The 18,113-nt window shown below is 44.9% G+C and overlaps 1 protein-coding gene across 2 annotated transcripts in view; it reads left to right on the top strand.

Annotated features, from left to right (window-relative positions):
- The window catches only part of STX8 (syntaxin 8), a 273,887-nt gene that overhangs the window by 15,364 nt on the left and 240,410 nt on the right, over positions 1–18,113 (top strand). For both annotated transcript variants that reach the window (XM_075347946.1, XM_075347945.1), the window contains exon 5: positions 13,641–13,771. In XM_075347946.1, the coding sequence (XP_075204061.1) occupies positions 13,641–13,771 (131 nt within the window). The remainder of the gene's footprint in view (positions 1–13,640; positions 13,772–18,113) is intronic.

Below are 18,113 nucleotides of genomic sequence, written 5' to 3'. Positions count from 1 at the left end.
GGGTCGAGCGGCGTCACTGCGACGTCACACGGCAGGTGGCCAATAGAAGCAGAGGGGCGGAGATGAGCGGGACGTAATCATCCCGCCCACCTTCTTCCTTCCGCATTGCAGCCGGGACGCAGGTAAGGCGATGTTCCTCGCTCCTGTGGCTTCACACACAGCGATGTGTGCTGCCGCAGGAACGAGGAACAACATCGTAACTTTGGTCCTTCCGAAATTATAGAAATGACCGACGCTACACCGTTGATACAATTTCGATGCTTTTGCGCTCATTAATCGTATCAAAAACGATTTACACACTCCGATGTCGACAGCGACGCCAGATGTGCGTCACTTTCGATTTGACCCCACCGACATCGCATCTGCGATGTTGTAGTGTGCAAAGTACCCATAAGAGTACTATGCCTTTATACAATATGGCGCAAGCCATATGATGATGTCATGTCTTTGGAAGCTTCTGATAGGTTTATTAGTGACATCTGAGTTAATTAGAGACACACCTGTGGATGTATTTTAATGCACACCTGAGACACACTGCTTTTTTATGTAGCATCATGGGAAAGTCAAAAGAAATCAGCCAAGATCTCAGGTAGAGAATTGTGGACTTGCACTAGTCTGATTCATCCTTGGGTGCAATTTCAAAATACCTGAAGGTGCCTCGTTCATCTGTACAAACAATTATACACAAGTGCAAACAAGATGGGAATGTCCAGCCATCATACCGCTCAGGAAGGAGATGGGTTCTGTGTACCAGAGATGAACGTGGTTTCTTCTGACATGTGCATATGAACCTAAGAACAAAAGCAAAAGACATTGTGAAGATGCTGGCGGAAGCTGGTAAGATTGTGTCATTATCCACAGTGAAATGAGTACTGTATCAACATGGAGTGAAATGCCATTCTGCCAGGATGAAGCCATTACTCCAAAAGAAACAATTAAAAAGCCAGATTAATGTTAGCAAATGCACACAGGAACAAATGACCATCGTTACGTTTGGAGGAAAAAGGGAGAAGCTTTGAAGCCTAAGAACACCATCCCAACTGTGAACACGGGGTGGCAGCATCATGTTGAGGGGGTTGTTTTGCTGCAGGAGGGACTGGTGCACTTCACAAAATAGATGGCATCATGAGGAAAGAAGATTATGTGGCAATGCTGAAGCAACATCTCAAGACATCAGCCAGGAACCTAAAGCTTGAGCGGAAATGGGTCTTCCAAATGGACAATGACCCAAAGCATACTGCCAAACTGGAGTGACCTCTGCATGTCTTACATGTGTTGTTGGATCCTTTGTATTGCAATGTGGGAAATTTGTGGCCAAATTGACTGCTGAATATGTTTCAATTCCAAGCAGATTTTCTCCTCTACATGTCCTTAGAGGGACTAAAATATATATATATTTTTTTTCTTTTTCCTGAAACAAATTGAGAGTTTTCTTGGCTGTGTGTTTGGGATCATCGTCTTGCTGAAATGTCTCGTTTCATCTTCATCATCCTAGTAGATGAGAGCAGATTTTTATCAAAAATGTCTCTGTACATTTGTCTATTTATCCTTCTTTCAATTGTATGAAGTTTGCCAGTGACGTAAGTTTAAAAAAAGCCCCACACCATGATGTTCCCACCTCCAAACTTCACTGTTGCTGTGATGTTTTTGGGGTAATATAGAGTGCCTTTTGGCCTCCAAACATGGTGTATATTATGATGTATTGAACAACTCTTTTGACAGTTTTTTTCCCTCCGCTGAAATTTTGCGGGAGCACCTGGTCATGGCCAGTTTATAGTGAAATTATGTTCTTTCCACTTGTGGATTATGGCCACAACTTTGCTTATTGGAATCTTCTGTAGTTGAGAAATTCTTCTGTAACCAATTCCATCAGTATCTTTGTATTATACAGGTAGAAGAGAAGACCGGGTTTATGCCGCGCTAGAAACCACTGATGCGTGTAATTTAAAAGATTTCCTTTTTATTTAACAGTTTCTACACGTTTCAGAGTCATCCATCTCCTTCCTCAGGACCTCAGGAAAAGAAATCAGATGATTTCTTTTCCTGAGGAAGGAGATGGATGTCTCTGAAACGCGTAGCAACTGTTAAATAAAAAGGAAATCTTTTAAATTACACGCATCAGTGGTTTCTAGCGCGGCATAAACCCGGTCTTCTCTTCTACCTGTATAATACAAAGATCCTCTCCCAGGGCTGCAGCTAAACCACCAGGCACTCACAGGTTATCATAAGGGGTTGTGACTGGCACAACCTCACCAGGTGAGTGTTTTTTGTCTTGTCTGTCTACCCTTATACCGGGTAAGACCCTATTGCGCTTTTTCCCCTCCTACAGTTTTGCATCAGTATCTTTTGCAACAATAAGGTTGCGAAAGTTTTGAGACAGATCACTTATTTTACCCATCATGAGATGTTTTTTGTGTTGCATGTTGGTAATGAGACTTGCTTTCTAATTATTGATAGATTTCAGCTGGTGTCATGAGTTTCCAAGGCTTTTTACAGAACTATGCTTATGGTTTGATTTCTTTGCCTATGTGGATTGGATAGGTTGTTACCGGCATCTGGTGAAAATATCATGTCAATAGCCCCTTTAAAAATATATTTATTTAGAAAATTGGTGACGTGTGTGTGTGTGTGTGTGTGTGTGTATATAATATATATATATATATATGTGTGTATATATATATATTAATAAAAATATATATATATATAATTATTACACAGACACACACACAAATAGGGATATTTGGCTTTCAGATTAAATTTATGTAAAACGTAAAAAGTTCACTCTATGGTGATATTTTATCATAAAAGCAGAGCATTTAGGTAGAAGCATGCAATATTGTATTTTTTGGAGTAGAAGACACAGTTTGTTTTTCCTACTCTCCACCTCTAAAACCTATGTAAGCAAGAAATGTGGTCATAATGCACTGTTATGGGGGGGAATCTGCTGCTGACGCTGTTATGGGGGTAATGACCCCAAATTCTGTACTAATGTCCCCCATCCTGATATGATCCCCATGATGGGCCCATCCTGCTATGTATGTTCTTCATCATGGGCCCAAGCTTCCCGTTATGTCACACACCTTAAATAAACGATTCTACTCACCTTCCACCCGCTTCCCCGGTACAAGGTGTCCTCTTCTGATTCCGGCACCTGACTGACGTGTAAGCGTGGTAGTGCATGATGTCACTGCTATGTGCCTTGAGTTACACGCTGACGTTAAAATGAATATTCACTGCTTCCCACGCCTGGGATTGTTTGTGTGCAAAGCAGTGAATATTAATTTTCTTTAATAGTGGGCACACTTGTTCACCCCAGTTGCTGGCTACCTACAGCGACGACCCTGATACTGCCTCTTGTGACCTGCTCCACCGCCTCCCTCCCTGACTTTCCTCCCAAATTTGGGGCAAAAAAATGCCCAATAGTCAGAGAAATACGGTGTCTGTGTGTGTGTTTTGTGTGTGTATATTATTACGCACTACTCACAAAAAGTTAGGGATATTTGGCTTTTGGGGGGGAATTTCAGGATGATTCTAAAATGCACTCTAACCTTTTCAGGTGACCTTAATTAATGCGACCTTCTCTAAGCTTTTGGATGCACATGTCCAACTGTTCAAAGTTTCTGTACTTTTTGCACAACTTGCTGTTTTCTAAGAGGTAGCTTAATGACAAAATTCACAACAGGTGTTTGATCCATGAATCGACCAATACATTTTTGTGTTCAATTAGAATTTGGTATTAAACAGTCCTCTTCATCAGGCTGTTCACATTCTGAAATCATGAGACCAAGACGACACCTAACAATTGATCATCAGTACTGCGCCATTGTGAGGCTTCAAGCAGGATGTTCTCATGTAGACGTGACCACTGATATTAGAGTGTCACCAGCATGTTCGAACAGACCTACAGAGAGACTGGAGAAAGTCACACAGAAAGGAATAGAAGTGGACGTCTTTTGGCCGCATCCCACACTGATGGCTGCTTCATTGTGAACAATGCCCTTTAAAACCGAAAGATGAATGCTACATAACTCCAGGCACATGTAAGGAAGGTGAGGGGCCCCCAAGTGTCACATCAGACCATAAAAAATGTTTAACCAGCCTGGTCTGCTTGATAGATAACCTGCAAGGGTACCTAACCACACCACCGAGCACAGGCATTTTCTGCACTGGACGAGGGACCAGTGAGCCTCAGTTCTGTTCACTGACGGAAATCGATTCATGGCCGCCAACAATGTTGGAAACGTCAAGGAGAGCACTGTGTATCAGCCACTGCTCTCACCAGTCGAGCCTTTGGTGGTGGTATTACAGTATGGACTGGTGTGTCTAGTCAGTACAGAACTGCCCTACACTTTGTGAATGGTACAATGACAAACCCCTATTACGAGAATAACCTCATTAATCCAGTAATTGTGTCTCTGCATGGATATCACAAGTCTAATTTCATCTTCATGGATGACAATGGTCTGATGCCTGCTGGAGACTGGGGCACCTCAAATAGATCGGCTGGCACTTTCTCCAGACCTGAATCCCATATAAAACCTATGGGATCAGCTGAGTCTCTGTGTAGAGGCCGTAACTCTGTACCCCAGAATCTCAATGACCTGATGGCTGCCTTTCAAGAAGAGTGTGATGTCATGCCTCAGATAGTAACTCCACTGGTGACCAGCAGGAGGCATCTTTTTCAGCTGTAATTGATGCTCAAGGCCACATGACAAGTTGAGATGCTGACATTTTTTGGGGGTATACACCACTGTTAGACTCGTGTTTCAATAATTTGTATGAGATGAGGAAACCACCATTGCATGCTTCTACCTAAATGCTCTGATTTTATGATAAAATATCACCATAGAGTGAACTTTTTACGTTTTACATAAATTTAATCTGAAAGCCAAATATCCCTATTTGTGTGTGTATATGTGTGTGTGTGTGTGTGTGTGTGTGAGATATATAATTTCGTGTGTGTGTGTGTGATTATTTGTGGGCAGATTTACTGGACTTTTTTTTTTTTTTTGTGTTATAAACCCTTATTCCCACTGAGTACATTTCCACGCAGTTGTCTGGACGTACACAGCATGGAGCGACCATTTGACCGTCCAATTTAAGCCATTACGACTGCCAGTTTGAATAGGGCACAGGGGCAGAGGTACCAGAGCGATGAATCCGCCCTTTCTTCTTATTTAAGAACTGGAACGTTTTGACTCCTTTTTCCGGCCTTTCACACCGTGTCCGTCAGCCCCTGTGCCCTGAGCTGACAGTTTCCGTCCCCCCTTCCTCCCTCCATGTGACGATCTCTGTCACGCTTACTGCTCTGCTGATCATATGAAGGTTTGGGTCCCAGCACCCACATCTTCTCTTCTGAAGAAATTTTGGAAATTAATCGGAGTTTATATTTCGTCATAACTCACTGACTCCCGCTCAGGCAGTGAATACTTATACTGAACTGCGGGAGTCAAAATATTTCTTTTCCAATGAAAATGTCAAAAACAAGCAGGTAAGACATTGCTTAGGTTACCACTTAACCTTTAAGATGACAAAGGGGCTTCTATAGATGTGAATTATCCCCTGACAGCTGCTGTGTTGGGGATATATATATATATATATATATATATATAATGTGTGTGTGTTCTTAATTCTCCTGTTTACCGAATACATGCCCGTGGGTGCGGGCGTCATGTGCATCTGACAAGTGCAACCCAACTAAACCTTGTACAGTGCCCCCTTCATGGCATCACAGTTCCCTAATGGCAGCGCGTGTGTCAGCTGTAAAATGGTTGATCAGAACTGATCTGAGGAACATGACAAAAATATGAACAACAACTTGTCTCTTAACACTAGAAGTCCCAGAGAGGGGTCATTTAACATTTCTACCATTGAAACCCTGTGGAGCTCGAAATTCCTGGGACTTCTAGTGTTAAATCTCTAGATTTCAGTCTGATCATCTGTGGGATGTGCTGTAAAAACAAGTCCAATTCATGGAGGCCGCACCGAGCAACTTATAGGATCTGCTGCCTGATACCACAGGACGTTGACGGTTGTGGAGTCCTGGTCAAGTCACAATACCTTGACTTGTTTCTCCTGCACATCCAACAGATGATCTATGGGGCTAAGATCTGGGCAATTTTGAGACAAGTTATCACTTTGATCTCTCATGTCCTCAAGACCATTATCCTTCTAAAGCACCACCATTAAGTAATCCAGCTGCCATGATGGTTGGTATCGTACAATTATTAGGTAGGTGGTACATGTCACATCCATATGTTGCCATGACATAAGTTTTCCAGTAAAGTATTGCCCCATCGTTCTGCAACTGTTGGCTTGTCTTCTGAACATAATACATGATGGTGTCATCTTTTCCCCGAGTTTGGCACATACAGTCAGCCGCACACATTATGGAAAATGTGATTCATCAGACCAGGACACCTTCGTCCATGGTCCAGTTATGATTTTCTCTTGCCCTCTTGTAGGCACTTTAGGCATTGGAGAGAGGTCATTATGGGCACTCTGGTCAGTGGCTGTACAGTACGAACCCTTGTGTGTTGTTACACATTTCTGTCATCGCTGAGATGCTTCGCATCTCCTGATGCCTTTCTATCACAGTCAACAGTACATTTATCAATAATTTGAGGTACGGTCAATCTTCTGTGGTATCAGACGGACTCCTTAATTCTCCACAAACCTCAATAAGCATCGGGAGTCCATGACCCTGTAGCCAGATGATCAGTTCCCCTTCCTTGGATCACTTTTTGTAGGTACTAACCACTGCATACTGGTAGCACCCCACAAGATCCACTGAATACTGAGGATACCACACAAAACCAGCCATATACTGAGTACACCCCACAAGAACTGTTGCATCCGAGAACACCCACAAGATCCGCCATTTCCCGGGAACACTTCATAAGACTCACTCTGTCCCAGAAATGCCCCACAAGAACCAATGTATACCGGAAATGCTCCACAAAACCTGCCCTATCCCGGGAACACCTCACAAGACTTGGCCTATTCCGGAAATGACCCAAAAGACGCAACATACAACATATACCGGAAATGCCCCATGTAACTGCCATAGAAGATCCTCCATGTAGAGGAAACATTTCACAAGACCTGCTGTATACCTGGATCACCCCACAAGACCTTCTGTATACCAGGAACGCCCCACAAGACCTGCCGTATACCGGGAACGCCCCACAAGACCTGCCGTATACCGGGAACGCCCCACAAGACCTGCCGTATATGGGGAGCGCCCCACAAGACCTGCCATATACCGGGAACGCCTCACAAGACCTGCCGTATACCGGGAGCGCCCCACAAGACCTGCCGTATACCGGGAGCGCCCCACAAGACCTGCCGTATACCGGGAACGCCCCACAAGACCTGCCGTATACCGGGAGCGCCCCACAAGACCTGCCGTATACCGGGAACGCCCCACAAGACCTGCCGTATACCGGGAACGCCCCACAAGATCTGCCGTATACCGGGAATGCCCCACAAGATCTGCCGTATACCGGGAACGCCCCACAAGACCTGCCGTATACCGGGAACGCCCCACAAGACCCAAGACCTGTCGTACTGATGTATAATTTGTACTGATTTATGTCGGGCTGTTGGGAGCTCACTTGTATCAGGTAGAGTGGGCTCAGAGTACAGTATACAATTTGGGGTCCCACAATGGCTCTTTATCCACCCCGCACTTTATAGACCCAAGATGTACCCCCCTGCGCCTGTACAGGGCCAACCTTCTTAACAATTGTGATAATTAGTTAAATCTGCTGGTGTAATCAGAAGCGATGTGCACAGTCCAGCGCACAGCCGTGATTTCAGGGGTTTAGGCGATTAAGTGAACGCAGGCAGTGGGTGGCTAATTGGATAATCTTTAATCTTCACACCAGTAAAAAAAAAAAAAACCAAGCCGCTCCGATCACAGGACCCAGAGGAAGTTCTGCTTACCAAACATGTCTAGAGACATTACATTTTCCTACAGAGACAATCAGGCTGTGTCTCTGCAACAGTATAAAAGAGGCGATCAATAAATGACGACCATTGTCTCTCACTTTTTTAATGAGTCGGAGTTAAAAGTGTTTCAGTACAGAACAATACCATGCTCAGTGTGAAGATAGCAGCTTATGGTCAAAGCTTCATGGACAGTAATCAGTAATGTAACAATTCTACCTAAGGCTCTTTGTAGGAACTTTTGATACAGCTCAGTATACTTCTGGCCACTGCGGGGTCTGGTAACAGCTGATCAGTGGGGTCTCCGGTAAGGATAGGGTATCAACATCACAGAACAAGAAAAACTTTGTTCCAGCACATACGAAGTATAACCTTCTTTTATTGGAAAAATATAGTAAAAAACACACATGGATGGTAGGTGAAAAAACAGCAAACTAGCACCAGAAACACCGGTTTGCGCATTTCGAGGCGTGCGCCTCTTAATCATAATCATAGGTGGTTATGATTAAGAGGCGCACACCTCGAAACGCGTAAACCGGTGTTTCTGGGGCCACTTTGCTGTTTTTTCACCTACCATTCCTGTGGTTTTTTTTTTTGGTTTTTTTTTTTACTATATTTTTCCAATAAAAGAAGGTTATACTCTGTATGTGCTGGAACAAAGTTTTTCTTGGATTGTCTTGGACAGATGCCGTGCACTTGGAGGAGGAACAGGTGAGCTGGATACCATTGAACTTTCTTACATTATCAATATAACAGACCCGAAAACCCTTCTTAGGGTGGCTTTGCACACTACGACATCGCAGGTGCGATGTCGGTGGGGTCAAATTGAAAGTGACGCACATCCGGCATCGCATGCGACATCGTAGTGTGTAAAGCCTAGATGATACGATTAACAAGCGCAAAATCGTCGTAATCGTATCATTGGTGCAGCGTCGGCGTAATCCATAATTACGCTGACGCGACGGTCCGATGTTGTTCCTCGTTCCTGCGGCAGCACACATCGCTGTGTGTGAAGCCGCAGGAGCGAGGAACATCTCCTACCGGCATCACCGCGGCTTCCGTAGGATATGCGGAAGGAAGGCGGTTGGCGGGATGTTTACATCCTGCTCATCTCCGCCCTTCCGCCGCTATTGGCCGCCTGCCGTGTGACGTCGCTATGACGCCGCATGACCCGCCCCCTTAGGAAGGAGGCGGGTCGCCGGCCAGAGCGACGGTCGCAGGGCGGGTGAGTGCGTGTGAAGCTGGCGTAGCGATAATTTTCACTACGCAAGCTATCACACGATATCGTACCTGCGACGGGGGCGGGGACTATCGCGTGCGACATCGCAGCATCGGCTTGCGATGTCGCAACGTGCAAAGCCCGCCTAAGGGTGCAGTCCAGCTCATCTGTGTAATAGTATGGCCATAACTTGTATTCTGTAAAGCAGAATGGTGCACTGCACGGTATAGGACTCCCACCTTTATGTATATGAGCGCCAGGGGGCAAACACCTCATGGGCATCTCAGTGGATGACAAGCATTGTGGATCTGCTGCATCCTGTTAGCTGCCCTTCCATCAATAACTGGGAAGGGGGTATATCAGCAGATTTCAGTATTGTGTGAATGAATTTTTTTTTTATTTAAATTGTTTGTACAGATGAACAAGGCACCTTCAGGTATCTGGAAATTACACACATAGATAAACCAGACTTTTTCAAGTCCACAATTCTCTTCCTGAGATCTTTGCTGATTTCTTTTGAATTTCCCATGATGCTACACAAAGAAGCAGTGTGTTTCAGGTGTGCATTAAAATACATCCACAGGTGTGTCTCTAATTAACTCAGATGTTGCCAATAAACCTATCAGAAGCTTCCAAAGACATGACATCATATGGGCTGTACCATACTGTTTAAAGGCATAGTTCTCTTAGTGTATGTAAACTTTTGTCGTTCTAGGAAGTAATAAAAATGCATTAACAATCTCTCTTATTATTCCGGCATTTGGCAAATATAAATACCGTAATTTTGGTTCCTAATTGACCTAAAACAGGAAAGGTTTATTCTGACTTAATTTCAGATAGTGAGAAAAACATGCAGATGTGTCTTTATAGAGAGTGGAGGGAAACTTCTGGTTTCAACTGTAAGAGGGTAAAAAAAAGAGGGTACAGGGGTTTAATGCAGAATGTGATGAATATTTTTTCATAAGAATTTGGGAAAGTTATGAAATGTCCAATTCCTGATCAAAGAATCTCCGCTTTTAGTTGAGATGAATCTGTGCTGCAGTTCACATGATATAAGTAGTGATGTTACCATTTTACTACAGTAAATTTATCACAAACATGAGTCATGTATGAGGGAGTCCCTGATCAGCAGCAGCGTGGAGGACATGATGTAGCAGTACTAAGCAATGTAGCTGTGAATGGGTGAGTGGCGCACTGATAAAACAGTGGAGTAAGGAGGACATTACATAGCAGTACATAGCAGTATATTTGTGGGGCCAGATAAAACATAGAAATCAGCAGCAGCATGGAGGACATAATATAGCAGTACTGAGTAGTGTAGCTGTGAGTGCTGTACTGGGGTGAAAGAAAACACATAATACAAAGCAGCAGGGTTTGCCTGTCATTTTGCTGCCATCTCCCCCCCATAGACTTCAATAGGCAGCTGTAATCTGATCTCTCAGTGATCTTATTGGCCAACCTGTATTGCTCTGGATACATTTTATCAATTTTTGAAGTATAAATGAGGATGAGATCCCAGAGGCAGGGGGGATGAGAAGCAATGGCTCATATGTGGAGAAAGAAACATATTTCGCTCATAAGCTATAATACAGCTTTTTATATTCCCTTGTACTAGTTTGATCAAACGACAGTGACGATTTATGAGTGTGATATTTGCTTGTAAGCTGAGAAAGGAACGTTTTGTTTTTTTTTGGTATTTTTTTTTTCTTCCTTCTGAATCTGCTTCTAACTTTCTCGATCCCAGCCCTGCAGTCCATACCTCCACATTATATCAAGTGTGAGTCTGTGTACAGAATTGCAACACATGTCCCCATTCCAAAAATGTTCCTGCATTGTGCCCCACTATAGATTTACATTAGGATTGAGTTATTCCCAAAACTGATCAGTAGATGGCGCCGAACTCCACCTAATGGCATGTTCCTTTCCAGTGCAGTAATGTCAGCAGTCTTGAACCCTGACCCTGCGCTGTGCAAAATTTTGTCTTTTCTTATTTCAAAATTGTTTGGCTTGCGATATTTGGGAATAGAGCATTAAAGGCGTTTTCTTGGAGAAACAAATGTCATAAAATAATAATTAATAATATTCTGTGTGTGTATGTATGTATGTATGTATGTGTATGTATACATATATATATCTATCATATATATATATATATATATATATTTATATACTTATATATACACACATATATATACACCCACACACAATAATATATATGTATATATATATAGATATAGATATAGATATAGATATCCATATATAAATATATATTATTGTGTGTGTGTGTGTGTGTGTATATGTGTATATGTATACATGTGTATATATATATATATATATATATATATATATATATATATATATATATATATATATATGTATATATATATATATATATATATATGTATATATATATATATATATATATATATATATATAATATATATATATATAATAAAAAATATGAAATATTTATCAGCTCAGTGTTTGCAAACCAGAATCGCCCACCTACAGACTAAATAGCTGCTCATGTTCCTCCTGTGGATTTTTTTATCCTGACGATAACCTGTGTTGTTGATGGGCAGCGCTCTTGTGACTGGTGACAGGAAACCGTAGAAGCCCAATCTGGAGATGTCGGTGTTGGTCCCACGTCCCGGAAGCGCCACTTCCAACTTTAGGTACTTTATCAATGCTGTGCGTGAAGGGGCTGTCTGACTACTCATTTTCATTAGTAAGCCAGCCCCCTTTTTTTTTTTTTTTTCCGTCATCTGCTGTGATACAAAAGGGGTCTGGCTTGGGAATTGAAATGAGCAATCAGTCAGCCCCTTTCACATCCAGCTCTGATATCGTACTATCAAATAATACCATTTCTCCAAAAATAAGACCTAGAATTATTTTACAGGATTTTTGGAGTATGCTTGAAATATAAGCCCTACTCCAAAAATATGCCCTAGTTAAAGACAGGACCGGCGTTAAGGGGAGCCAGACTGTGCAGTTTCTCAGGGCTCCCACTCTCTTAGGGACCCCCAGTACTTGTATTCTGAGGTTAAGATTGTTTAAGGACTTTTGGTGACTTCACAGTCATGTAACCATGATGTAACCAAAGGTCTCTTTATTGCAGGAATCTAAAAGAACTGAGCATGAGACGAGCTGGTAAGGCTGCTTTCACACATCCGGTTTTTGCCGTGCGGCACAATCCGGCAAAAAAAAACTGATGCAATAGATCCGGCGTAAAAATGGATGTGTTGCATCAGATTTTTCCATGCGTTCCTTCCGTTATTTGACGGATCAGTTGTGCTACTGAGCATGCGCAGTTCAAAAACCGGATCCGTCGTTGGATTCCGTTCTATGTCGGATGATGATGGATCCGGCGCTCATAGGCTTTCATTGAAACATCCGGCGCCATACGTTTTTTTGCCAGAGACAAAAAACGTTGCAAGCAGCATTTCATCCGGCCGCCGGATCAGCTATTTACACTGGTTCTGGCAAAAGCCGGATGCAGCGCAAGGCCATGCGGCAAAATCCGACGCTAATACAAGTCTATGGGGGAAGGAACGGATCCGGCGTCAATAAACGCCGGAACCGTTCTTTCCATTTTTTACAGGATTGTGCCGCAGCATGGTGAAAAACGGATGTGTGAAAGCAGCCTAAGCAGGACTGGCATTAGGGGGAAGGAAGAGCAGACTGGGCAATTTTACAGGACCCCCAAACTCCTGGGGTCCCCAGGGGTCCCCATCATTCCTATCCTGATTGGTAAGACTGCTTAAGGACCTTTGTGATATCAGTCATGTGACCATGTTGTTACCAAATGTCTCTTAATTGCAGGAGTCTAAAAGAACTGAACAGGCTTGTGTGCAGGACTGGTATTAGGAGAAGGGAGAGCAAACTGGGCAATTTCACAGGTTCCCATTCTCCTAGGGCCCCCAGCATCTCTATCCTGATATGATTGGTACGACTGCGTAAGGACCTTTGTGACATCATATTGTTACTAAAGGTCTCTTAATTGCAGGGGACTAAAGCCGAAGAGAAGAGCAAGCTGGTGTGTGTGTGTGTGTGTGTGTGTGTGTGTGTGTGTGTGTGATATATATACATACATACATACATACACACACACACGCCAGCTTGCTCTTCTTATAGATAGATAAAATTTACACAGATTCATATAAATGTTGTTTGGGTTTTTTGGGGTTTGCTTGTTCAAGAATAAATGTAGATTGTTGTACTTGGAAAAGAAAATAACACATCCCCTGAAAATAAGCCCTAGCCCATTTTTAAGAGTAAAAAATAAAAGCCTGTCTCATTTTTGGAGAAACAGGGCACTCTTGTGTCGCACACAAGCCAGAAGTGACTTACACTGATATCTGGGGTGGCTGTCAGGACATGCTGGGAGTTGTAGGTTTAAGGTTGGTGAACATTGATATAAATTCAGTTTTTTGATTGTGCATTAATGTCTTCTTTTCTAATGATTGACCAGGTCGAGTCTGATGAGCGGCGGCGGAGCTTCAGGACCTACTCCGTACAACCCATGGGTGTTGGAGGAACCGGAGGAGACCCGAGGTCTTGGGTATGGGGAGCTGAGGCAACAACAGCAACGGATGATACAAGGTAACCCCTCCCAGCGAGAGATACAGTGACGTCACATAGGCGTAGCGTAGGATACGCAGACCAATTTTAAGACTCGAGATGATCACACATGAGAAGATTGCGCAGTAATCAAGCATATTCACATTAATCGAAGCTGATTTGCAGTACTGAGAACAGCTGCTCCTTGCAGAATACTGAGCTGTCGTCGGTGCTGCAAACAGCGGTTCTGTTTGGGGGGGCTTGATGTCGGACCACCACCAGATTTGATATTGATGACCTATCCAATCTCAGTCATGGATGACCCCTTTTAAAATTGCACATTTTTCACTTTCCTACCCCCCGGCAGATGTGACGGGCAGATCTCCTATCCCTGGTGGGGCGCAGAACTGGCCTCGGAGATGTCTTTCTTCTCCTATTATCCGTGGGTGCTGATTGCATCCATGTGTAATACTCTGTATAATGGCAGCCGATGCCAACGTCTACAACAATCCAACCTCTCACCACCCGGCCGTCCTACTGGGCCTCAGCGGCGATCAACAACGCCCTGGTTTTTTTTTTTTTTCTCTTTAGGGCTGTCCACACCAATTATCAGCCGATTTTCTGTGTGTAAGTACGCTCATACCGTACCATTACAGAAAATTAGGCCTAATTTGTAGCAAACGTTTCTCTGGGTCTAATTTCAAAGAACAAAGCTGTCAGATCGACAAGATTACATGTTCTGGCAGCGAGAAAACGTTCCTAGAAATCAGCCTGCAAAGAAAGGAAAGATCCCCAGCCGTCCCGTCACACGACTCCACCGAGTGCCGCTCACCGCTGGAGGTCCCGTATTTATAGCTGGCGTTGGGGATGAGCCGAGAAGTAATGTTACAATATGGAAAGTCACAGCGTTTGCAGATTTTTAGCTATTTTTTTTCTTTTATTCCTCCCTTTTATACATTCCTGATTCTTCTGGATTTTCGATCCCAGGGCAGCAGCAGTCTTAGCTTTTATGTATTGAGGTACTGGAACACTAATTAAGAAAAGGAGGGGAAAATAAGACCCTCAGAGTTTTCTGATGCAGAGAAAATGCAATTAGCGCACATCTGGGTCTCTGCACACCGACACCGCCATGCCTTTGTGGTGCCTGAAAGCCATGGTGATGTCCCAGATTAAGACGGAACGAATCAGAGTCTGGTCGATCCATTATAAGTCCGTGTCCTGGTACTACGCGCGGGTTTCTATGTTAGGTAAATGCCTGCGGTACTTCTTGTATCGGTCTATTACATCATCCTCAATCCTCATCCAGAGCTGCATTCAGAATTCTGCTGAATCTCTCACCACTATGCAGGCTGACACACTCCATAGGCAGCCCATTCATTTCAATAGGAACACTGTAATACCTCACTTGACCTGTGGTGGCGCTATTGGGAAACTCAACACTTGCAGCTGGATTCCCCAAAGATGTCCGCTCCTCGCTGGATCACACAATTAACCCAATTTTCAGAGGAACTTTCTACTAAAAAGGCGAAGAAATTTTTGAAGTGAATGTGTCAGCAGGTTTTTGTTATGTAATATGTAAGCACAGCATGCTGTAGGGGTTAAAACACAAATTTCAGCAATCTTTACTTGCAATGATTGTTTTAGCACCAGGAGATGATCATTGCTTAGACTGCATTGCCTTGTGCCTGGTTTTCTGGCACGCCCCCTGCTGTAATTAGCAGCTCACTGTCTATTGACTTTGTAAATGGAGAGCCTGGTGTGGGCGGGGCAGCTTTCTCAGCTCTAAAAACTATGTCAGAACGGCTGCACCCAGTAATCTAAGTGATACATCGCTGGATTATGGGTCTCTTTACCTGTATCATGGTGCTCTCAGCTTAACCCCTTATCACCATGTTATGGCTCAGAGAGATGAGCCTTAAAGGGTTTTGTCCACCATTAGGATCTTTTTTTTTCTTTTAATGTACGTATTTGCGACTAACAAAAAATCAGAAACCTTTTGCAATTGGATTTCATTAAAGAAGTTATCCGACATAATCTCCAACTTGTTTTTAAGCTAATATGTGCTGTGTTGTCATCTTAAACACCCCAATATTATTATTTTTTTGTTTTCTATCTTTTGTTCCTCTTGAATTATCCCTTTATTCTCTGCAGCTCTTTGTTTACATGCAGGTCAACCAAACATGACATCTTCCTGTGCCAAACCACACAGTCAGAGCTGGCACCGCCCGGCCTCACTGTCCAGCCCCGCCCTCTGCCTTTCCATTGGCTGTCAGTATTCTGCCCAGCACTGACCTCTCATCACTACAGCATTGGAAATAACAGCCCCACTTAGGGCTTTGCACCCCACCACATAGGGCTCCTCAGACCACACATAGCGATCTGAACCCCCCACACATCGCTCTGCACCCCCCCCACACGGCATTCTGCACCCCCCCACACGGCGCTCTGCACCCCCCCACACGGCGCTCTGCACCCCCCCACACGGCATTCTGCACCCCCCCACACGGCGCTCTGCACCCCCCACACTGCGCTCTGCACCCCTCCCCCACGCGGCGCTCTGCACCCCTCCCCCACGCGGCGCTCTGCACCCCTCCCCCACGCGGCTCTCTGCACCCCACCCACACGGCGCTCTGCACCCCACCCACACGGCGCTCTGCACCCCACCCACACGGCGCTCTGCACCCCACCCACGGCGCTCTGCACCCCCCACATCGCTCTGCACCCCCCACATCTCTCTGCACCCCCCACATCGCTCTGCACCCCCCACATCGCTCTGCACCCCTCACATAGCGCTCTGCACCCCCCAAATAGCGTTCTGCAACCCCACACACACAGCTCTGCACCCCACACACACATCACTCTGTACCCCCTGCACATCGCTTTGCACCCCCCCCACACATCGCTCTGCACCCCACCACATAGCGCTCTGCACCCCACACACACATCACTCTGTACACCCCGCACATCGCTTTGCACCCCCACACACATCGCTCTCCACCCCACCACATAGCGCTCTGCACCCCCCCCACACATTGCTCTGCACACCCCCACACACATCGCTCTGCACCCCCCCACACACATACACATTGCTTTGCACCCTCCACACACACAGCGCTCTGCAGCCCATTATAGCCCCCACCATGTAGGGAATACATACTCACCTTTCCTCGGACACCGCTGCTTGCTCCTTGTTTGTCTGCTGTCTGTACTCTGGACATATCAGCACAGTAGTGACGTCACCGCTGTACGAACTGTCAGAGAGCATAGACAGCGAGAAAGTGATATGAAGCAGCGCAGCGCTCCCTCTCATCAGTGCTTTCAAATGTATTGGCATCTGTGATGCCGATACATTGGAACATGCGATCCTGAGCAGAGGGCCTGGTGCTGGCGCTGACACCGCGGCAGCCGCCGCCTCCACCACCCGGCTCACGGGTCCCACAGCAGTGACGTGGGAGGTTGTGGGAAGGGTACGGAATATGCGAAGGGTGCTGGGGAGGGGTGGCGGGGACTCCGGCTCACTGTACCTGCCCAGCAGGGCAGCTACATGACGTCGGCTTTGATACTAGTCTACAAGGCAAGCATAAGCTCATGCCCTTGTCGTCGTGACATCACAGGAAGTATTCAAAACAAGAAAGCCGCGGAGACACCATCACATTTTTCTCAACTCTGGCAGGAAACTAGCCAGGTCTTTCACCGGGAAGGAACAACCACGGGAAGGGCAGTCTCCAGTAAAGGAGACCACCTGTACCAAACATGGTATCCATCCACAGACAGCTGTTTCGGGGTATTTGCCCCTCATCCGTGTGGAGTAGGAAACTGGCTAGTGGGAGCAATGCCTAGTAGAAGACTACATAAGCAAGGATGGTTGACCTTAGGGAGATCAACATCCAACACTGCGGAGACACCATCACATGTTTCTCAACGCTGGCAGGAAACTAGCCAGGTCTTCATCAGTGTGGAGTAGGAAACTGGCTAGTGACATCACAGGAAGTAGCAAAATCCCATCAGGATTGCTCACATGACCGCTCTGAGCCAGGGGAGAGGGGCTGACAGCAGCGCAGGTAGGTAGTTACTATCAACTTACCTGCCCCAGTGTAGCCCAATAGTGAAATAACAATAAAATTGCAAGAATTATTATTATTTCCAAATATTTGCATCAATAATTGTAGCAAACAAGTATTTTAAATGTACAACCACCGAGATAGATTTGGGAGTAGAAGCTACACTCGCACCCCCAACAGGCACCCTGCTACAATGACCAAACTCGGTCGGCTCCGATCTCGGATGGTTAACCGTTTATATGCCATGTTCGGTATTGACTGTGGCATCTAAGAGGTTAGAGAGAAGGAGAAGGCTTTCGGAGACAACCCATTGGAAGTGATCA

The sequence above is a fragment of the Anomaloglossus baeobatrachus genome, chromosome 5 (genome assembly GCF_048569485.1).
Source record: "Anomaloglossus baeobatrachus isolate aAnoBae1 chromosome 5, aAnoBae1.hap1, whole genome shotgun sequence".
NCBI lineage: Eukaryota > Metazoa > Chordata > Amphibia > Anura > Aromobatidae > Anomaloglossus > Anomaloglossus baeobatrachus.
Note: the sequence above shows the minus strand (reverse complement) of the source record. Positions and strands in the feature narration are given on the sequence as shown.